General features: G+C 37.2%; 1 protein-coding gene and 1 long non-coding RNA gene across 4 annotated transcripts; one reads left to right on the plus strand and one right to left on the minus strand.

Moving 5' to 3' along the window:
- The first annotated feature begins 47 nt into the window (after positions 1-47).
- LOC123697276 (regulator of G-protein signaling 19) lies at positions 48-16,597 on the plus strand. Of its 3 annotated transcripts, none has more exons than XM_045643742.1 (8): positions 48-170; positions 1,952-2,182; positions 11,112-11,200; positions 11,622-11,630; positions 12,227-12,319; positions 15,243-15,304; positions 15,391-15,557; positions 15,987-16,597. In XM_045643742.1, the coding sequence occupies exons 3-8, from the start codon at positions 11,112-11,114 to the stop codon at positions 16,227-16,229; spliced, it is 663 nt and encodes a 220-aa protein (XP_045499698.1). In that variant the 5' UTR covers positions 48-170; positions 1,952-2,182; the 3' UTR covers positions 16,230-16,597. The 3 variants fall into 3 exon arrangements, with proteins under 3 accessions (XP_045499698.1, XP_045499696.1, XP_045499697.1); XM_045643740.1 differs by lacking the exon at positions 48-170 and adding an exon at positions 1,586-1,637; XM_045643741.1 differs by lacking the exon at positions 48-170 and adding an exon at positions 1,740-1,879.
- LOC123697278 lies at positions 11,292-23,397 on the minus strand. Its single transcript, XR_006752220.1, has 3 exons — positions 23,170-23,397; positions 22,332-22,341; positions 11,292-11,317 (listed from the first exon to the last, which is right to left on the minus strand). It is a non-coding gene; the product is annotated as an uncharacterized LOC123697278 (long non-coding RNA).
- Positions 23,398-23,768: the final 371 nt, after the last annotated feature.

The raw sequence follows: 23,768 nt of genomic DNA on the forward strand, positions 1-23,768 counted from the left end.
TCAGTTTGTTTCAGTAAGTTATCGAGTGTGTCGTGGTGCAGGTGCGGCGGCGCGCGGCGGCGAGCTGCGGCGCGCGGGCGCTGGGCCCCACGGCCCACCAGTGGGTCGCGGAGGGAGGCTGCCCCGTTATGAATGAATTTAACAATATTCGCCCTTTACCCAGTTAACAGGTCCGTGTGTGAAATTTTATCATCGTTTATCAAATTGTTATTTTTTCTTCTTTAATATTAGGTACATAAATAATATAACAAATAGAATGCATATAGATCATTTTAATATGCATTCTAGACTTATTATTTATATTTACCTACCCAGGTATATGATGTTAGTTTTTTTTATGTAAATTAGTACTTAACCTTACCTATCTACCTACTTAATAAGCCTACCTTACCTAAATGAAAATTACGTAAAAAAAAAGGGAATAGGTTATTAATACCTGACATATCTATATAAGTACATATTATAAAGAAATAAATAAATATCATGGAACTTAGTTTTCCAATTGCTTGGTAGTAACGATATCTCGCTTTTTATTTAAATTTGTGTCGTCGCATGATCAAAGCATCATCAGGAGTAGAGGGAATTCTGAACAATGAGACAAATAAACACAATCGTGATTTTTCACGTTGCAGTTTTGCTAATTTAAGACAAAAATATATATTAAATATTTACAACTAAGCCTAAAATACCTACTTAATGGTAGGTACCTACTAAATGGTAAAGGTTCGGTTACGAAAAAAGTTTTAAATTAATGCTCAGAACACGTCATGGAACTTCTTCATTGCCACGACGCATTGTGACTTGCGAGCCTGTTTATAAGATCCACAACACGAACTTCGTTGTGGCTCTTTCTGTGACCACAACGCGACGCGTTCTGACTTCCGACCTATTTTTTCGCTCAATAAGCTTAACATATTAAAATTTAAAGCTTAACCTAGGTACATTGAGAGTAGGTACCACCTAAATACCTACGTAATACAATGTATAAAAATTAAAATTAATAACTAAGTAAGTACGACGTATAGGCACCTACTTATTACTATAGATACCTATTAAATATAAACGTACGTTAACCGATCCAAGTTAGTATAATTATGTGGAGAGTGATTTTACAACAATATTAACATAAAACGGTGATAATAAAGATAATAAAAATCTAAGAGTTAATGTTATCAGTTAAATCTGTCGAGCGCAACGTAACGTTCTCTCAAATCGAACGGCACTAAAGATCCCACGAGCACCGAACAATGATATAACGCTTTAAATGAATATAAACTACGCCTACTGATTTTCAGTATGAATGAAAATGGCCGATGACGCACTCGTGCAAAAATCGATACGCGTAAGTAGGTATGTGACCGGAGTCGCGCTGCAAGCTGAATAGCGCGCGGTTCATCGACCGCGCAGCCGGAACACGCAGCGGCGCGCGCCGCGTGCGCGGGGCCCGAGCGGCGCGCGCATGCGCCGGCGGGGCGCGGCGGGCGCGCGCGGTCGATGGCTCAGTCGCGCCCCGGCCGCGGCCCGTCCCCGTGCAGCCCTGCCCCAGCCGCCGCCGCCGGCCGCGCGCTGCCCATGCCGCGCCCGCGCCGCCGCTAGCGCCGGCGTGGCCGGCGAGCCGCCCGCCCAGCCCCGGCCAGGTGAGCGCGACCCGCCCAGGGCGCGGCCCGGGCCCCGCGCTCGCAGAGCGTGCAGCGGCACGCGGCGCCTCAATGGGCGCGCTATTTATACGCGCACGCGACCCTCACCCACTACCCTCGGATGGCTGTTTATTTTCGCGTCCGTCAGCGACGCTGCGACGCTTCCGCACTAGCGAGCCGCTCGGCTTCGCGCGGAAGCGGACCGCTCCCATGAGAGCGAAGGGAGCCGTAGAATGTGCACAGTAGAGTGCCCTCATGACGCATTTCTGTATGGACGTGACGAACTGCTACAAACTAAATTGTTTTTGTTTCAGTTCGCCTCGGAGACGGTCACTTCGCAGAAGGCGATTTACTTCCGAGCGACTACTAATGCCTAACGGACTGAATGTGCAAGTTTTTCTGGAACTGTGTTTCTGTATAATGTGAAAAATTAAAAACATAAAATCCAGTGAAAAGTTCAAGTTTCGTGTGTTCCTCGGTGAAATGCTTGCCGTGGACTATATTTAGGAAGAGCTGGTGATCTCCAAGTTCAGCTGCAGCTGTCGGTACGTACCTGTCGCTCCGTCGGAGTGTGATCACGACAATGATTCACACAAAATATATACACAGAATGCCAATTGAAATACATGCACAACATTCCAATCTTTAAAAGATACCTGTAACCCGTGCCCCTGGTTTCACCTGGATCGATTTGAGCAATAATAAACGATTTGTAAACAACCGTTTCCGCAGCGCTCGCGAGTCGCGACGGAGGCTCTCAAAAAGGAATATTTTTTACCGCTTTTCCAACATAATAATTATGTACTTCTTCTTTCTTCGCACCTACTCCCCGTATCGTGATGAGGTACCAATCACAGCCTCCCAAAAAATATACTTACCAACTCCCTCAAAAAAAAATGCAACTCGAACCTGTAGTTCCTCAGGTAGTTAGCATGATCAATGAACCACACAGCTGTGCCTAGCGGTTTTGCCCTATTGCTGAGCTCCTATCTAACACTGAAGCAATTTTTGACATCGACCCGTAATTCCCGATATTAACACGTTCAACCAAACAAACAAACAAAATATAAGCTTCAGCATTATACCTAATATTCCCATTTGTAAAACAGTCCTTTTGATAAACACAACTTAAACAACATAAAAAAGATTTTCTCAACAGAACAGGGCAGCGTTGTGTTTTTGACTCTGGTTAACACAAGTGATAACCTGTAATTACGCATTGAATAATTATTATAATTGGTACCTACGCATTCTTCTCAATTGAAAGCATTTTTTTCATATTAGGTACCTAAATACATAGTATACTTACATTGATATGTCCAATTGAGCATCATAATATTTTTCCATCTTCCTGTGAATTGCTCGCAAGAAAGGGTTCATCAAAGAGACGTCGGCGTCACTGGCGGCTAGCCTGGCCATGGGCTCCCGGCTTGCTGGCTCCTCGCTTGCTGGCTGCCCGCCGCCCGCCCCCCGGCTGCAGCACGCAGCACGCCCCCGCAGGCTTGGCTATTCAAATTCAAAATCAAAATAATATTCGCAAGCGTTCTTATTTCTTAAATAATTAACTAATTTATTTCCCCACCGATTTGCAAACATAGTGTTTTCTGTACTCTCAAGGAATATAAGTAACTAGAGGTCCGCCCCGGCTTCGCCCGTGGTACATATTTCGCAATAAAAGGTAGCCTATGTCCTTTCTCGGGTATCAAAATATCTCCATACCAAATTTCATGCAAATTGGTTCAGTAGTTTGGGCGTGATTGAGTAACAGACAGACAGACAGACAGAGTTACTTTCGCATTTATAATATTAGTATGGATTATATCTTTCTCAATCGAACAGAGTGAAGGGCAATGTGAAGGGTTAATTAAATGTTGATTCTACAATAGCAGGGAGACATTGTTTGCGTTAAAATCAGCTTTCATTGTTGGAAAATAATATAAAATCTTGTTTGTACTGCGGCTTCGTTAATCGCGTGTAGGTACAATAATTATTATTATGTATGTCCGCAGTTACACTTTTGAGCATAAAATACCTGCATTTTGTCTTAATTGCACAGTGTACTTAGTATAACATTTGAAAAAAATAGTCTGTTTTTGAAGATGGTATCCAGACGCAATGAGAAATTATTCATGTTCATTTATCCCACATTTATTCTTTCAAGAGCTATGAACGTACTATGATGATCTGTAGACTGTAACGAATATCCCACCAAAAACATAAATGTAAAAATTGGAGCCGAGTTCAATCGTTGACTTAATTTGCCAAAAAAAGAAATGAGATCTAAATGTGTGCCAAGTTCTGCAGACAGTCCAGAAATTTATTTACAAAGATGTAAGATGTATTAAGTTCTTAGGTTGACTGAAAACTCAATTGTTTTATTTTCCCTTAGAGAACAATGTTTATTCCAAAATATATTTTTTTTTAATTTGAATAATATAATTATTTTCACAAAGCAAACAACTAATGACCTATTGAACCCCATAATTTGATGAGGCTAGTTTTTAGAACCTCACAAAATATAAACAGTAGGTATGTAAAACTAGCCTCATTTATATACGATTTTTTTTTCTTGCGGTTTCTCTGTATGGTTTGTTTAGTATTATTTTCTATATTTTCTTGTATGTTATGAATGTCAGCGCACATTGCCCCGTCATTATCTGCAATTTTTTAAACTCGTTTTCTGTTTAAAAGATTACATGATTTTCTAAACATCCAGCGTGAATTTGTACACACACTATTACCAAGATGCAAAGATCGTTGTAGAAGAATCGTCGCCTTACTCCATGACGTTACGGTATTGCCATGACGCGATCTTGAAATTTTACTCTAAACGCGCCTAAAGATGTTTCACTCATATTAATATTACACAAATTAAATCATTTCGACCTTCGACGAAGGCTTCTTCCATTACACCATTTATGGTAATTATTTTTGCATGCTTGTATTGGCTAAACATGTTTGTGCTTTATTAATATATGTAATTGTATCACCATTGAATACCATGTTTAAAGCAAAATAAAGATTTTATTTATTTATTTATTTATTTACACTGAAATTAAAACTAAACTAAACACTCATAAATAAAGAATAAATAAATGTGAATATGTAAAATTATATATTATTTTTAACTGTATGAGCAATAAAGGCAATATTTTTATTACAATTTTCTTTTATTTTACGTTTAATAACAGTTTTGAATAAAGAAATCATGCAATCGAAGTAATCCGCCCTAGCGATACTAGCGCGAGTGAGTGTGATGTCAGAGGCGCTTCGAATCTACAGATGTTTCGTCCTAAAATATGTAAACTTCAATAATCTATATCTCAGTCATTTATTGATGGATTTCAAAATTTTTTTCGGCCACTGATTAGTTTTGATTTATTTTTTAAGACTAGTAAGGTGAATATACTATTTTCTATTTTTTTAAACTTTTCCATTTTTCCATACAAACAAAATTTATGTCATTGAAAAAAAAATTAAATACAAATAAATTCAGTATTTTCTGATTTTTTCCTTTGTACACTCACTATTACCTAGTTGATTACAAAATTTGAACTTTCTAGGTCATCTGGAAGTGGGTTAGGTTTTGTATATGTCTATGTCAGTCAGTCTTAAAAATTGCGATTTTTGGATATTAATATCTACGCAACTGTTTAATCTGTATTTATGAAATTTAAGCTTCTTGTTTATCTTGAGGTCCTCTTGATATGTACCAAATTTGGTTTATATAACTTAAATAGTTTTCGAGTTATAAGGGGGTGAAAAGTGGCTCGAAATGGTTCGTGTAAATATACACACGGCTGCTGCTCGCCAGTTCTCTTCGCTTGAACTCGGCTTGACACGCTGCCGCGTGTCTAGATCAGAATTACGAAAAAGGGTTTTTCGACTTTCATTTTCCACCACCTAAAAGTATACCTATGTATATTATTTTACCTTGTATAAAGTCGACGTCGCGGTCGCGTCGATGCAAATTACATAATATAATATATTATAAGAAATATGATTTCCGTCCGCGATCAAAAGACATAGCAAATTACATACTTAATACCTCATTAATAAGCATTTCCTCGAGAACCCCTCCATACCGAAATATTAAATAATATTAAATGATCTATTCATTTTTATCAAAGTAACACCTTAATAAAATCACCTAATAAACAGGATGTCCCAAAAAGTAGTGATGAACGGAAGCTGGGAGGTAGAGGACCTAGAGGGCTATCCGAATCACCCCCATGTATGTTATGCGATTTTTCGTATTTTCGGAGTTATCACGGTTTTTTCAATTTTTCGCCTATCGCCAAGTACGATGATATTTTCACTCATGGTGACGTCAATTATTGCGCTAGATGCTTGATTTTTTTTTGTGTGCTAAGCTTAGAGGTAGGCCAATTCAGTATGGTAACATTTACTATCGTTAGATCTTCGAATGGAGTAAAAAAAAAGAATTAAATGCCAAGAAAGGTAAAATTACCCAGTATGTCTACAACTTCAAGGGCCCATAAAAAATAAAATCACATAAAAAAAGTTTTCCATTTGGCTTTTAAAAACTTGCTCTATCTATCAGGTAGCTTCCCTAAAAATTTCATTTTATTATTCAGAAGGCTTCAATCGAAAAATTGAAATCTAAGTGTGGTAAGTGCAAAAATTTTTTTAACGTGATGATCATTAAAACCAATAAATAGGTGTCTAATTACCAGAAATTTTTAAAATAACCCCGCTGTTGCCCAATGTAAGTGCGACATCACCTTAAAAAGTTGTCTTTTAAATGTTTGAATGCCCTTTTATCATTTTTAATGGTTTCTTCTGCTACTATGAATTTCCGGGTTATTTCGTCCAAATTGTGGCATTCTCTCAAGTAGCCGAGGTCTTCTTAGTATCACCATTGAAACAAATCAATGGGGTTTAGGTCGAGGGACGTGGAGGCCATGCTTTAAGGCAGGCGTCACCGGCGCATGCGCAGGCTGCAACGACCAATCCATCTTTCAGGGTATCTTTGCCCTTTAACCTGGCCTCCACGGTCCCCGGACATAAAACCTATTGATTTTTTCTGTGGGGATACTACAAAGACGAGAGACTGCCACAATTTGGACGAAATAACCCGGAAATTCATAGTAGCAAAAGAAACCATAAAAAATGATAAAAGGCATTCAGAAATTTAAAAGACAACTTTTTACGGTGATGTCGCGCTTGCATTGAGCAACAGGGGGGTCATTTTTTTTTTTTTTTTTTATTGTTTGATAGGAAAGCGCTTGCACTATCTCGCCTGATGGAAAGCTGAGATGTGGCCTAAGATGGAGCGCGCTTTCCTAGAAGGTACCTGTTCACTCTTTTCTTGAAGACCTCCATATTGTACTCGTCGGGGAACACAGACTCAGGAAGCATGTTCCAGTCCCTCGCGGTTCGAATGAAGAATGTCGATCCGAACCGCTTTGTCCGGGTACATGGAACGTCCACCATATGGCGGTGCCTAGAGTCTGTGCGCCTCGACGAACGATGGAAAAACGGGGATGGCGGAATTAGATCGTGCAATTCCGCAGCGCACTCACCAAAGTGTATCCGATAAAATACCGATAAACTTGCCACTCTGCGACGATGGGCGAGGCTCTGGAGTTTTTTGCCTACTAGCTCATCGTCGTTTATTAGCCTCTTGGCACGCCTCTCTATCGCCTCAAGCGCCTCCAGCTGGTACTTGGCTGATCCATCCCAGAGGTGAGAACAGTATTCAATGCACGAACGGACTTGTGCTTGATAGAGATTGAGCAACTGTCCCGGACTGAAATACTGTCTCACCTTCGCCAGAATACCGAGCTTTTTTGAGGCTACTTGGGCTTTTGATTCGATGTATGAACCAAAATTAAGAGTAGGCGTTAAGGTGATACCAAGAAGCTCGAGGTGGTCAGTTATCGGCACAGATACACCTTGGAAAGACGGAGTCAGGTTGAAAGGACTCCGTTTAGCGGAAAATAGACACGCCTGGGTCTTAGTCGCATTGAACTTGACCAGATTGGCCTCGCCCCAATCGGAGACTGCCTGTAAGGACAAGTTCAAGCGATCGACCATCGCCTCCCGCAGAGACTGGATTTGTGCCGTACTAGCACGCGCGCATCATTTTAAAAATTTCTGGTAATTTAACACCTTGTTATTGGTTTTAATTTGTTTTTATTATTCATCATGTTAATTCAATTTTTGCACTTACCACATTTAGATTTCAATTTTTCGATTGAAGCTTTCTGAATTATAAAATGAAATTTTCAGGGTAGCTACCTGATAGATAGAGCAAGTTTTTAAAAGCAAAACGGAAAACTTTTTTTATGTGATTTTATTTTTTTACGGGCCCTTGAAGTTGTGAACATACTGGATAATTTTATCTTTCTTGGCATTTAATTCTTTTTTTTATTCCATTCAAACATCTAACGATAGTAAATGTTACCATACTGAATTGGCCTATCTTTCAGCTTAGCAAACAATAAAAAATCAAGCATTTAGCGCAATAATTGACGTCACCATGAGTGAAAATATCATCGTACTCGGCGATAGGTGAAAAATTAAAAAAAACGTCATAACTCCGAAAATACGAAAAATCGCATAACATACATGGGGGTGATTCGGATAGCCCTCTAGGTCCTTAACCTCCCAGCTTCCGTTCATCACTACTTTTTGGGACACCCTGTATATGATCCTTTTTGGCGATATCGGGGCACTTTCATTAGGTACTTACATTGTTCTATTTTTATTTTATTGTTTCCATTTCTTTTTTGTATGTTTTTTTTTGCTTTTATTAATGTTTTGTGATGTCTGTGTCTTACTGATTGCCAAATAAACGTATTTTCTTTTTCTTTTGATGTTCATTATACTTTAGAATCCATATAGACATGAAAATACTAACTCATATGCAATGCAACAGGAACTAAAATTGCGGCCTTTCACCAGCAATATTTTCAAGATGGAGACTTACTTTCCAATGATACCTCACAAGTTGGGGTGGCGGTCAATGAATCGACTTGAATGTTTGGTTGTGCACGTAAAGAGCAGTGACAAGAGGACCGCGTGCGAGGTGCCCCGTGCCGCGCCACACCACACGACGCCACACCACTCCACACCACACAACAACACAGCACATCACACTACGCCACACAACGCCGTGCGCTCGCGGCGTGAGACACACTTTCGGGTATTGCGTTAGTCGCCCTTGACCCATTTCATAGTTTATTTGAGATTTTCATGCGCTGAACTTTAATACGCACATGTTACAGTGCACTGCTCTTAACTAATCGCTTGAAGAATCCTTACGAATACTATCAATGTGAAAACTGAAAGGGTGCTTGATTGTTGGTCTTTCTTTATAAAATTTTGGTTCCTGTTCAAACCTCTCTCATCACCTCACCTCCTACCCCCCTCAAAACTCTATCCAAAACGACTCGCGGTCTACGCCAAGTTTTGTAAATTTCAGAAAAATCACATTTTTTCTCGAATTTATGCACATCACATCCGTAGTTTGAGCACAGGTTTGAGTCTTCTAATATTACTAGCTTTCCGTGGCTTCGCCCGCGTTTTCAAAAACAAACCCGCATAGTTCCCGTTCCCGTGGGATTTTGAGATATAACTTATCCTATGTGTATGTGTGCTAAATTTTATTGTTTTCGGATCATGCATCCTCACAAACTTTCGCATCTATAGGTACATAATATAATAAATCTGTAGAAGGGTCAATTCTGTACATTGAAAATATTGAAAAAATAAATAGCAGGGGGTGTTACTGGATCGATACCAAACCCAAATATGTGATTAAAAATTTTTTGTCTGTCTGTCTGTCTGTCTGTATGTTCAGGCATCACGTGAAAACTAACGGTCCGATTTCGATGAAACTTGGTATAATTATACCTTATTATCCTGGGCATAAAATAGAATACTTCTTATCCCGGAAAAATACGTAGAAAAAAATAAATCTTAATTTTTCCGCGCGGACGGAGTCGCGGGCGGAAGCTAGGTAGTTTATAATATTAAAGAAGGATAGTAGGATATTGTCTGATCTTTTTTTCAATGTGTTTCCAGATAACGTTATTACTAAATTACCTTAAAAAAACGCAACTTCTGAGAAAAGTAACACGTCACTAAATATAAATTTTATTTGAGCAATTACGGCGTTAGTTCACCGACGCATTCGCGTGCGGCAGCGAATATCTGCGAAACTACTGCGTACCGAAATATCTGCGGAACGTTAGTAAACAGCAATGTTTTCGCAACTTTTTCGCAATGCGTCTGTGTAATGGCCATTTCGCAGTTCCTTGCGAAACAATACTGACAAGGACGCAACTATTTCATTTATCTATGTGCTAGAGTGAGACATATCATATGCGAAAACCTGCCATACTACTGACAGATTTTTCGTTGTTTCGCTGCCGCTCGCGAATGCGTCGGTGTACTAACGGCGTTACTGAAAAAAAGTATGGGATCTAAGTGGCCAACTTTAAAAAAAATTGGTCTATACTCTATATCAAGAAGATTCTAAAACAATAGCATACTACCTACGCTTATCAGCCATTACCAAATATGTACATCAAAATCTCTTCTGCAGTTTAGGTGTGAACACATATCATATAAGAAAGAACAGAAACAGATTAATGTCACTAACTGTGATTTTTGTTAATTTTACAAAAAATGACGTAGAACGCGGTATATCCTTTTGAGATAGTTTTGGGGTCGATGGGAGGTGAACCATTTCTGGGATACCTAGATATATTAACTAATGATATCCGATCGATTTATGTAAGGCATTACAATTAAAGTTTATATCGTGTTTCTTCAAGTCAGTATTTATTGATAGACGTTTATTGGTGGATTGGATTACATTAATCAGTAGGTATTTTTTGCGGAACATGGTAATAATAATTAATCGTTAACAAATCGTTCGGCGAGAAAAAGGCAGATTTTCGGCGGTATGGCGACGATTTAGAATCGTCCAAAAGTATGGCATGGCGATTTTCGTAAATGGCTACACGACGATGGTTACCTGTGCAAAAGTTAGCCTGGTACAAATGGTTGAATTATTGTTTTTTTTTAAATCAACGCATTCGCGTCGGTATGGCAGGCTTTAAGTCACACCGGAAAAGTATGGCATGACACTACCGCCTACATCTTTTTTATGGGCTATCGGTAAATTCTAAAATTTTTGTGTTACAAATCGTTTGACTTGTCATTGCGTACTAAGACCCCTGTAGAACCGCCATCCTGTTACAAATGACCCGAAATTTTGTGTCAGTATCTCCCGGCCTATAGATAATTTCCTGCCAGATTTCGTGTTTGTAGCATAAAACGATTGAAGCGTGTGCTTTTTGGATTCGCCAAACTTTATTAGATTTATTTTGATTGAATTATTGTATACGATGTACCCTCGGATGTCTAAATTGACCGAATATGCAACACTAACCTGTTAACACGTGTAAATAGAGAGAGATTGAGTGTGTTGCATTGCAGATGTGCAGCCTGGCCGCGTTGGCGCGCGGCTGCCGGCCCGCCGCCAAGCCGTGCTGTCTCTGCTGGTGCTGCTGCTGCTCCTGCTCCTGGTGCGTATCCCTCGCGCTTCTCCCCACCCTCCCCACCCTCAACAACCATCACACTCACGTCCTCTTTAAAAAGTGTCCGGTTAGATTAGGTTACACATTTTCTTCCACAAAATATACCTATATAATATGATCATCGAAAAAATAAAAAAAGAACGTGTGTGTTGATTACACGTGTCAGAAGTAAAACTAGTTTGGCAAGATTCAAAGACACCAAAATCATCGCCTTACTCCATGACGTGACGGTATTGCTATGACGCGACCTTGCAATTTTACTCTCTATATTATAATATCTAATTTATGGACGCCCCGACTTCATCATAATAATTACTAATCACCTACAATTGCTGAAAATGATTATATGAACCTAAATTCTAAAATCTAAACAAGGAATCCTAATCACTTGATGTTTTCATTGTTTCAGGGCTAAGTGGTAAGTGCACGACCCTGCAGTCTTTTGCAACGGCTTTTACGCAGATAATAATATAATAATTAGCATGTTTACTTTTATGACTTACCACAGGTAAAGAATTTTTGTTTAACTTTATAATTTTCCTTTATTCAAAGATATATTTATTATAAACAAGCGACGAATGGTTGATAATAAAAGACAGATTGAACGTACTATACGTACGTCCGTACGTAACGTACTAAACTTCTAGTTCAGCGATTATAAATAGGTACTAGAATAGGTACGTTTTTTCCTTTAAGTACCCAATAAGTTAATAAATAAATTTTATTGGCTTACACTTTATAGAGTAGGTATAGGTAATTGATTGAGCTCATAGTACCTACTCATATGGTACTAAAAATACTATAATGGGCATATCCATTGAATAATAGTATTTTTCAAAGTGATGAACTGCTTATTTTAAGCTGCGTTTAAATTAATATTGCTAAAATTTGGTTCGGTATCTGAGAGTTCGTATGAGACGTACTTATATTATTTTATTGTAAGCGAAGAATAATAATGAATAGCATAACAGTAGCGCATATGTGGAGTAAGTATAAGGTGTGGTCGGTCGGCAGGCTGGCGGCGCGCGGCTCGGAGGGCGGGCCCGGCAAGAAGCCGCGCGAGCCCGGCCCCGGGCCCAACGAGCCGCTGCTGGACGGCGACGCGCCGTGAGTACCGGCGCCCTGCTCTCGCTCACCTCCCTAATTCCTTCCACCGCGAATGCCGATCATTCATTCATCATTATCATTTTAAAAACCATCTTTGTAAATAATTGGATCCCTATCTAATTAATGTTTATGTTTTCGATCATATCTATGCCGTATCATCATTCATCAGGTCTCGAAACCTCGACTTATCAACTCGAATTCCGAGGTCCTTACCCCTGAGCCACCACTGCATTATACAGTGTGGAACTTTTCGATGGGTCCTGGAGGGAAAGTAGGTACTAGAAATACTGAAGATAGCAAATTTTGCTGAAAGGAAACATTCCTTTATTTTTAAAAATAAAAAGAACCGCGAATCGAACAAACTAAAAATGAAAAAAAAAACGACGTGTGGCACTCGGGGACTGCCGCGGTAAAGCTATTTCATGCTATCAGCTATGCCTTCAAGCCACACCTCCGCCCGTCGGAGTGGGGAGCGTGAGATATTTTCGTTACGGAATTTCTCGATTCAGTCCCCGCGCTCAAGGCCTGCGATAGAAACTATGCAATAGCTTAAAAAATAATTGTTATTTTATTCTTAAAATCGACTCAAACCATGTTTAAGATAAATACATAGTTAATTGTTAATGTCTCGTAAAAATATTTGCTCTTAGAAATAAAAATATCATGGAATTGAAGATTTTTGAATGTATGCAACAACATGTCAACATTAAGAACGTTACTAATTTTAAGACTATTTAACTAATATAAATTATTCAAAATGAGACCTCTCATTCTGGATACATTAATAATTTATTTTCCTCTGAAATTTTAGATAATAACTAATAACAAAACAATTTTTTTTTAACATAATAAGTTATAATGAACCTAACTAGGGTATCATTATTAAAAATTACGATCTAGCCTTACACTATAGGCTAATGAGTAATATAAATCTAACTTAATTTGCTAGGTAAAGTACCTAAGTATGTCTAGAATGTGTCCATTAACACTTTTCTTAATGTCTCTATTATGGCGAAGACACTTCGTTCATGTGTTCTTTATGAATAGCACTCACTATATTACACTAACACTTCACTAAACTAACTCAAAAGAACAAAATAAATGAAAAAGACAAAAAAATAAGCGAATTTTAATACTGCGGTATTGCACGGAAAACATGTTTATAACGTCCTACTCACTTTAAAACTTTAATAAAAAAGAAACGTCTAAGAAAGATAATAATATTATGTGCATTTAATTATTACCAATGAAATTACCTATTTTCTTGAAACTGATATTTTTTGTTTTATGGCATTCAAATGCTTTATAAATATAAATTTATAAAGAATAGAAAAAATTCATTAATCATCTCAATAGATGGCACGCGGTGTGTCCCTTTATTTAGACACATAAAACTGAAAGAATAGAATAAATTCGATTGCTCTGGCGGGTCACGAGTGGCTGAATTGGTCAAGCATCCGCCCCGGAATGGCGCGAAAGGATGCGGGTTCGAGTCCCGCCTCGTGATCGAATTTTTTCTATTCTTTATAAATTTATATTTATAAAGCATTTGAATGCCATAAAACAAAAAATATCAATTTCAACAAAAAAGGTCGTGTTCCATCGTTACAATATTGTATTCCCTGAAATGGTTTTTCATATTGGTTGAGATGGTTGTTAATCATCTCAATAGATGGCGCGCGGTGTGTCCCTTAGACACAACTGAAAGAATAGAATAAATTCGATTGCTCTGGCAGGTCACGAGTGGCTGAATTGGTCAAGCATCCGCCCCGGAATGGCGCGAAAGGATGCGGGTTCGAGTCCCGCCTCGTGATCGAATTTTTTCTATTCTTTATAAATTTATATACCTATTTTCTTATCTAAAATTCATGTCTTTAATAAAACACACGTTGAGCCATTAGAAAATTATAACTGGTTGTTCACTCGACGGACGGACAATTTTTCGTAGACGTTGATCTAAGCCCATAAGTAGGTACTAGGTTTTTTTTTTTGTAAGGTGTTTCTCAATGTTAGCCAGAAGGGCTTCTACATTTTAACGCGGACGCGGGGGTGAACTGAAGGTTCACCCTGGTAGCGACATGCACAAGGGCGTCCCCCCCTTGACGGGGATCTCGAACCTCGGCTTGGGCTGTCGCTTGAGTGGAGGAGGCCAGAAGGGCCCTAATCGGACGGGTAGGTACTAGGACTGGTACTCCATAATAAAGATTTAATATTTTACGGATAATATGGTATAGAAAATACTAGTTAAAGGCCTAATTTAAGGTCGATTTGAAGAATAAAATAACAATTTTTATTTTTTTTTTATTTTTAGTTAGTTCGATTCCCGGTTGATGCAAGTTAATTTTAAAAAATCTTTGAATGCAGTTCTATTTCTTATTTTATTGTTTAAAAATCCTTTCAGCAAAATTTGATATCTTCAGTATTTCTAGTAATATCCCTCCAGAGCCCATCCAAAATTTCCATACTGTATACCGTACCATGGTTTAAGTAAATTAATAATAATTTGTTATGTGCCTTCAAATTAAACTTTTCAAGTTATAAAGTAGGTTTTCGGTTGAAAATACTTTTTTTTTTTAGGGGAATGATGGGGAACTTTTAGACATTGTTTATAATTATGTTTTCAACAACTTCACAAAAATTCAGCTTGTTGGGAGTTTGGGACTATGTAACTTCGAATGTTTAAATTGACCGGGCTATCATGCCCTTTTTTACTAATGTCATAGGTAGTTACCTTATGTTATTTTATCGAATGTCTCGGCCAAAAATGATAGCAATTTTATCATATTAATTACTTACTAAATATTACTCGTGATCGAATTTTTTCTATTCTTTATAAATTTATATTTATAAGCATTTGAATGCCATAAAATCAATACTATCAAATTTTACTAAATTTTGGTAAAATTAAAATTTGATTTTTCAGACCTACGTTAGAGGAGATTCAAAGTTGGGGCCAATCTTTCGACCGTCTCATGCGAAGCGCTGGTAAGATGAGTCATTTGTACCTTGTCAATGAATAAGTCGGCTTCGGTGGCGCAACGTCTGACCTGTGCATGTCGTGTTGTCGGCAGCTGGGCGCAAGGTGTTCCGCGACTTCCTGCGCGGCGAGTACTCGGAAGAGAACATCATGTTCTGGCTGGCGTGCGAGGAGCTCAAGCGCGAGACCGACCCCGACGCCGTCGAGGAGAAGGCGCGCTTCATCTACGAGGACTACATCTCCATCCTCTCGCCTAAGGAGGTACCGGCCTTCGTTTCGCTTTCATACGTTGTTCTCTACCCCAGGGAATTAAGGGCCCGTCTTAATTAACATTCAAGTTTTTATTTAAATGTATGCACGACAGCTTAAATTAAAACCTTTCAATATTATCAAAAACTAACTAGTTTTTTTTCAATAAATACACAATTTTTTACCGAAAAAATGACATCGATTCCGTCTTTTTTTTCGTAGTCGATAATTTTTAGTAAAAATGTTAATTAGCCTGTTAAAATAACTCTTAGGTATGCTCTTGGATATAATAAACAGAATCGAAATCTACCCATAAACTTCGGAGACTATTCGTTAGGTATCTACATAGTTCGCTGGGAAAAGAAGTCATCGCGTATTCCATTAGATGAATCTATCGATATGTTTAGTACTCAGTAATCGTGATGAGCTGTTTGTGCGCAGGTGTCTCTGGATTCTCGCGTGCGCGAGACGGTGAACCGCAACATGGTGGAGCCGACGCCGCACACGTTCGACGAGGCGCAGCTGCAGATCTACACGCTCATGCACCGCGACTCGTACCCGCGCTTCGTCAACTCGCCGCTGTACAAGGCGCTGGCGCGCATGTCGGCCGGCTCGCCCAGCGGCGGCCCCGCGCCCGCTCCCCCGCCCGTCGCACCCGCGCCCCCGCCCGCCGAGACCAAGTGACGCCGGCCTCGCCTCGTGGACTAATATTATGAACTGCACATTTTGATTATCGTGTATATAGCTTCGATATACATTAAACGGGTACTAATTTTGTATATAGTTAGGCTAAGTTAAGGTGAGGCGCGCGCGGCCGCCGCCGCGGCAACTTCGCTGGTCCACCGCCGCCTGCGCCCCGCTGCCCCGATCCCCGCCGCCCCCCCGGACCCGCTCTGCCCTCTCCCCGTTTCCCGCTCCTCCCGCTCCCCTCCTCGCCCTTGCCCCCGCAGTCCCTACGCGAACCCGATGCCACGATCGCGAGTCTAGTTTGAAGCAATAAAGGTGGACCAATTAAGTTTGCCAGTGAGTCAACGAATAAATCTGTTCATGTATTTCCGTGTTTTATTTTATTGTGATTTTAATATTATAGAAATGATGTTAAGATAAATCTGCCTTCTGTGTATCGTATAACTGAAATAAAATTTCTAATATTATGATAAATTAAAATCTAAATCGATATGTTACCGTATCCTAAAACAACACTAGTTAACTATATTTTACAGTAAATTTGTTTTTAAGGAATGTAAATTTCTTGTACTCCAAAATGTGTTTCAATTCACGCATCCCCTGTTTCCTGCTTTAATATTTATAGGGTTTCCCCAGAAATGATGGATAATCCTAATCGAGCGACTAGTCCTATTTCCAACTTTTTTCTTTCAATGTTTCCTAATAACGGTATTCATAAATTATCTTATCTTAAAAAATAAGCAATTTTTCAGAGAAAAATTATTAGCAAGACATAACATTTTTGTTTTAGCAATAACTTAACTATTAACTTTGAGAAGCTGTGGTGTAAAAGATGTATATGATCTGAATAGCTAACCGTTTAAAAATGGCCTACAATAGGTACACCTAACACCATGAAGCTCCTAAAGACTAAAACAGTGCAGTAGCCTGTAATTAAGCATACTAATATTATGTTCTTTATTTCATGTTCTCAGCTATATAGCAATTAATGAGTAAACGAGGTGTAAGCTGTAATCTCATTATTAAAAAAAAAAGACGTGTGGCACTCGGGGACTGCCGCGGTAAAGCTATTGCATAGCATTCCTTCAAGCCACCTCCGTGCCCGTCGGAGTGGGGAGCGTGAGGTTTTTTTGTTACGGAATTTCTGGATTCGGTCCCCGCGCTCAAGGCCCGCGATAGAAGCTAAAGACTTTATGTCACGAGAAATGTACTATAGGTCTATCAGAATCTGATGGCATATTTATATTTAAGAAATAAAAGATTTTCATGTGGCAACTTATTTGACAACTATCAAATTGGTTGTCAAATTATTTGTCTTTTTTGCAGTTGATAAATAATTTTTAGGATTTTGTCTAAAAAATCTTCGAAAATGTCGAAAAAGCCGCTGTGATCACAAGCAAGAGGTGTTGTTTATAATGTGTATAGAAAAATATTTGATGAAGAAGGGTCAAACACATCACAATTTTCAATTTAGAAGATTTTATTGGTAAATTGGACTTAGGTCTGCTTTGATACTTTTAATTAAAAAATATTATATGTAGGTAACTATAATATTGTTTGTTGATTGGAATATAATTTTATGAAAACTTATTACAGGAGTTTCCAATACGGCTATTCGTCAAGTCCAAGCTGTCCAAGTCAATTTTATAATGTGTGTATCTGTTAATACTTACGAAAATAAACATAGTTTTATTTTACTTTTATTTTATTTTATAAAAAATTATAAGCAGTCTAGTTTTCTATCGATATAACATCGATATTTTCACATGGCATAATGATAATGAACATACAAATATAGGTATGTGTAAATAATAATATGTATTACCTGTGTAAAAGTAATATGTATATTATACATACATGTAAGTATGTACCTACATAATATTAAGTGGATATCTCATTATTAAGTACAGTATTGTCCACTTATGTAATGTGACTAATGATATTGAGAACAAACTAAAAAATAAGCGGTATCAAGATCGTTCAGTCCATTTTCCCTAGGGTTGCACACTCAAAATTTTGATTTCCCTAATTGCCATCAGATTCTGGTTTACCTATACCACACCTATACACACCCCAAAGAGTATGCTAATATGCACTTAATTTATGGAGAATCTAGCGACAAAGCAAGACGTGTCGCGGCAACTAGCGACAAAGCAAGACGTGTCGCCGCAACTAGCGACAAAGCAAGACGTGTCGCCGCAACTAGCGACAAAACAAAAAAAGGGAATATCGTTATTACGGAAAATATTAAAAGAAAAGGGTCGGTATATCTACACTAATATTATAAAGAGGAAAACTTTGTTTGTTTGTTTGATTATAATGAATAGGCTCATAAACTACTGGACCGATTTTAAAAATTCTTTCACCATTCGAAAGCTACATTATCCACGAGTAATAAAGGATAGGTTTTATCCCTGAAATTCCACGTGAACGGGTACTATGCGAGTTTTTCTTTGAAACCGCGGGCGGAGCTGCCGCGGCCGGCGGAAAGCTAGTAGGAAATAAACTGCGGGAGTGACGTCCGCAGTAATAGATGTTTTGTTCTTAAATTAACGAAAAATGTCGTAGTGGCGAGCCATTCTGAATAGTTTTATGCCTCCACTACATACTTATTGGGATAGAGTTTTATATACGTACGTAAATGCATTCGCGGATGAATCCACCAGCCGACCACACGTCTGTTGATCGTTCAGCCCAAGTTTCAAGTTCAATGGATACCTATTGAGATTTGAGACCGTAGCCGCCGCAACTATTTATTTGTTTGTACAGCTATAATAATGTCCTGAAATAGGTAATTATTTATTTATTTATTCATGATAATTATAAAGAAATAAGTAGGTACATTATAATAGTCTAAGATAATAGTATAGAGAACGAGACAGCACGCTAGTGTGTATACGAAAAAAAAAGAGACATACATACATTTGACAGACATTTTATTGTCTCTGTCGCACTCGTTAGTTGAAACTTGAAGCACAATATACAGATACATAATATAGTAAGCATATAGTAAGGAAACTTCATACAAAATGTTCGAAGTGGCTCCCCCCCCATCAAGCGTGTTTACGAGGGTATTGAGGGGGATCGATAGTAGCGGGTGACACATCCACAGATTTTGAATGACAAAGATACATAGTATAGAAAAAAGTTTAAAGTGATGTCATTTCACATTAAATAATTATCGATTGTTTCAGTTTGTAGCCCTTTCAATAAATATATTCGTAAATACCGTATCTGACTACAAGTTAAAAAGAGACTATTTTTTAATTTCTATAGATATGGCAGTATGAGTTTTATGTTGACATATTTTCTACCAAAATGATAACTACAAATAGTACCTATTAGGAGTCCAGTCTGTTTAAAGATCGCATCTATTTTTTACGCAATCTAGAAGAGCACGAAAATCTAAAAAAAATGGAAACCTTAAAAAAATCTTGTTTAAATTTATGTGCATAATTACGTAAATATTAGGGAAGAAAAAGATAGATATTATAATTATTGTATTTTTATCGATACGTGGCGTCTCCACTTTGTCAAGCACTAAGCCTGTCAAACTATTTTCTTTTTCTTCCTAAAACAAAAAGGTAGAGGTTCTATGCTCTTATAATAATTATTTTAACATATTTTTGCATGTTTTGTGTTTTTTAATTTATATAATTTAATTTATCGGTTTAAAATTAATTTAAGTAGTAGGTATACAAATATCAAGCATTATAAATAATTTAGGTACATTAAATAGCCTTCGGCGTCCATAACAAAACAAGATTTCGAAATATAGCACTGATAAAACGTATTTACTTTTACAAGCTGTATTAATTCGGATTATTTCTTCTTGTAAATTCAAATTCAAATTCAAATTCAAATTCAAATTCAAATTATATTTATTTGCAAGAATGTAGGTAGTTACAAATTATAGATGTTTTCATTACAATATTATGTGGCTAATACATTCTACCCATTTATTGGGTGTGCAAATATTAAAAAAGAAAGTTGATTAGTTTAATTATTTAAATGTACACACAATTCAATTTTCACAATTACGCGAACGCACTACGATTTACACGATTATATCACTACACACTTCACTTATCACACACAAAGCACACACAATTCAGTTTACACTACTTCAAAGTCATAAATTCTTCAATGTCATAAAATTGTTTTACCATTAACCAGTTCGTCAGTTTATTTTTGAAAAGATTTACTGGTAGTTCCTTGAAATTGTCCGGTATTTTATTATATATTTTAATAGCCATAAATGTTACACTGTTTTTAGCTTTGTTGATTCTACACGTTGGGAAATGTAATTTGTTTTGGTATCTTGTCAACATATGCGAATTTACTTCTCCTTTCTTCTTAAAGTATTCCGGGTGATATTTTACAAATAAACATACTTCTCTTATGTACATGCAAGTTAAAGTAAGGATCCGTAATTTACTAAACAGAGGTCTACAACTGTCTCTTTGGTTCAAACCGCACAGAGCTCTGATACATTTTTTTTGTGAGACAAATACCTTCCGCACATCACAAGATTGTCCCCAAAGAATGATTCCATATGAAAGTACAGAGGAAACGTAGGCATGATAAGCATTTATTGCTGCATTCATAGAAACAGTATCTCTTAGACGCCGTAATACGTAAACAAAACGATTAATTCTGTCACAAACGTAATCAATGTGTTTGTTCCATTTTAGACCTTCATCCAACAAAACACCCAAGAATTTATGATGATCTACTTGTTCTATTACTTGGTTATCACACTTTATATTTAGGTTTATTTTGGAGCAATTCTTAGTATAAAATTGAATTATTTTTGTTTTTAATAAGTTAATTTTAAGATTGTTGTCTTCTAACCATTTTACAATATTTTTAACTGCTTCATTTATATCTCTCTCGTACGTTTCCTTTTCAGTACATTTAACAATTAGGGTAGTGTCGTCTGCGAATAAAACTGATTTGTGTTCCACTGATTTCGGTAGGTCATTAATATACAAGAGAAATAAAAACGGGCCGAGCACACTTCCTTGTGGTACACCTGATCATATTTAGGCTACACCATTTTTGTATTTTAACGGGTTTTAATTAAGTAAGCAGACGTATTTTGTCAGTTATAAAGACTTTGATAGTGATGTCCATGCTTGATACAGGGAAATATCGATAGTTGGAATGGAGAAGTTTACTCATGTTGAAAATATTATATTCACCATAATAGTGTTAAAATATAGACCAAATCTAATCAATAGCCGAAAACATTTTTGAAATCCATCAATAAATGACTGAGACATAGATTATTGAAGTTTACATATTTTTGCATGAAACGTCTGCGGAGTGCGGATTCGATGCGCCTGTGACGTCATCTTACACACTACACAGTCGCAATAGTAGCGCTAGGACAGATTGCTTTGCTTGTATGATTTATAATTATTCAAAACTGTTATTAAACGAAAAATAAAAGAAAATTTTAATAAAAATATTGCTCATACAGTTAAAAATAATATACAATTTAAAATACATATTCACATTTGTTTATTCTATTATGACTTTTTTGAAGTGAAACTTCTTTATCGGGGTTGGAAAAAAAAACGTTTTTTCGCTACGCGTGACATTTTTCTATTACGCGCCATCTTTTTCTTATCTCTACCACGCGCGATTCGACGTATTTCTGTAAAGTTGCATATAGTAAATTATTTTTTGAAAAAAAGGTCATAAAGAAATTTCACTTCATACATGTGTACACTAGTACACGCACACATTTTTTTTTCAATTTGTCATAGGTTATAAATAAATAAATAAATAAATAGGTTAGTTCTGAAATTAAAAGAGTTGAATTTTTTATTAACAACAGATGGTAGCTAAGTACATTCCTATTGTTTGTTTAGATTGTCACACTTGGTAATATTATACCTATTGGAGTAGTTTTGTAAATAGGTAACCAGTAACCAATTTTTAAGTAAATGCACATGGACATAGTAAATATACCAAAATTGCTTTTTGAAGTGAAATTTCTTGAGGCGTAAGGCGACGATTTGGTATCTTTGCATCTTGCCAAACAACTTTTACTTCTGACACGTGTGATCAGCACGTGTTTGGCATACACACTCTTTTTTTCCTGAAACGGCAGTACCGATTTTGATAGGACTTCACTGGAAGATATTAGATGTAACCAAGTAACAATCCAGATTAAAATATTAAACTTAGGCCGTAGCCTGAAAAGTATTTCAACACGCTAACTATTCTATGCTTTACCCGTAGTATGCTTTTGACCCACTTTAAACGGACAGTCAAAACTACTTATGTTATTATAATAATACTGTGATAATACTATACTGATATTCGCAGAGGAATAGTTGAAAACCGCGTGGCGCAGCTAACTAGTATGAGAATAGGTACCTACTTAATTATTTTTCACATAGGTAACTAGCTAGGTTTCAAGTTTCAACCCGCGAGAAAAAGCAAGTATATTTTCTATACTTTATTAAATGTTATTCTGGTTAATAATATAAGGTACGTGTGCATCTCTCTCTAAAAAGTATCATCAAAATCCGTTTAGGGGGCTGTGGGGGTGTACCGTTTCCATTTCCATTTTTCCTTATAGGTAGGTATTAGGTATTTGGTACACGAAAAAATAAAATTTTCGGGCTTTTTTGCTATTGTGCTCTGACACATACGAACGATCAAATATTAATAATTATTTTTTTGTAATCCTAATATCGGAAAATTAAAAAGATTATTTTATATTTTAATAGGGTTAAGGTTAATTTATTTAAAACTTGATGTTTCGTTACCATAATATTAATAATAGATAATATAACATTTGTGTAATAAAATAGATCCTGCGTTCTTATCTACCTAGGTACGCTTTCGGATAATGACAAAAGTGAATTGACATTGTTTACGAAATATATTTAATAATTATCAAATAAACAGCAATACTTACAGGTAATGAGTGATCCCTTGACTTTTAGAAATCTTTGTCGAATAGTTTGTGCAGAATCTCATCACACAAGTAAGTAGTACTTTACGATTGGTTTTGCTTGCACACACGAGACGAGAGTAATTGACAAGACGCGACCGAATACAACGACGCTTCCGGAGCGACTGACTAAAGTCGGGCCATTTGACACGAATTTAACGTGCCAAATGCCAATACGTAGACTTATTTGTATTCTCCTATACTTCCTTGTCCTTTAATAGTTTATACCTTATATTTATATCGTGGTCTTATCGTTGGTAATAATTCTTTGAAAGGTTTCTTCAGAGCTCATAATGTTAAATTCTCCGGAATTTGCCGATGAATACTTAATAATACTCACAACCATTGTAGTTAACCCATTATCTTCACCGAGATTTCCCGATGAATAATACTCACAAACTTTGTACTTATTTAACTACCTACTAAATATTATTTTTTTTAGCACAACGTTAAAGGCCCTACTCACGGTTACACAACCAACAATCTGCTGAAACAATTTGTTGCAGTCGCGATTGAGCGTTCGATACTCACGATTCATCCAACCCTCAATCTGATGACACAAT

Source organism: Colias croceus, chromosome 14, assembly GCF_905220415.1.
Source record: "Colias croceus chromosome 14, ilColCroc2.1".
In the NCBI taxonomy this organism is placed as follows: Eukaryota; Metazoa; Arthropoda; class Insecta; order Lepidoptera; family Pieridae; genus Colias; species Colias croceus.

Coding starts and splice junctions, on each gene's coding strand:
- LOC123697276 (XM_045643742.1), top strand. CDS start 11,112: ATGTGCAGCCTGGCCGCGTTGGCGCGCGGCTGCCGGCCCGCCGCCAAG. Junction 15,305..15,390: donor CCGTCTCATGCGAAGCGCTG/GTAAGATGAGTC, acceptor TGTTGTCGGCAG/CTGGGCGCAAGGTGTTCCGC. Junction 15,558..15,986: donor CCATCCTCTCGCCTAAGGAG/GTACCGGCCTTC, acceptor GTTTGTGCGCAG/GTGTCTCTGGATTCTCGCGT.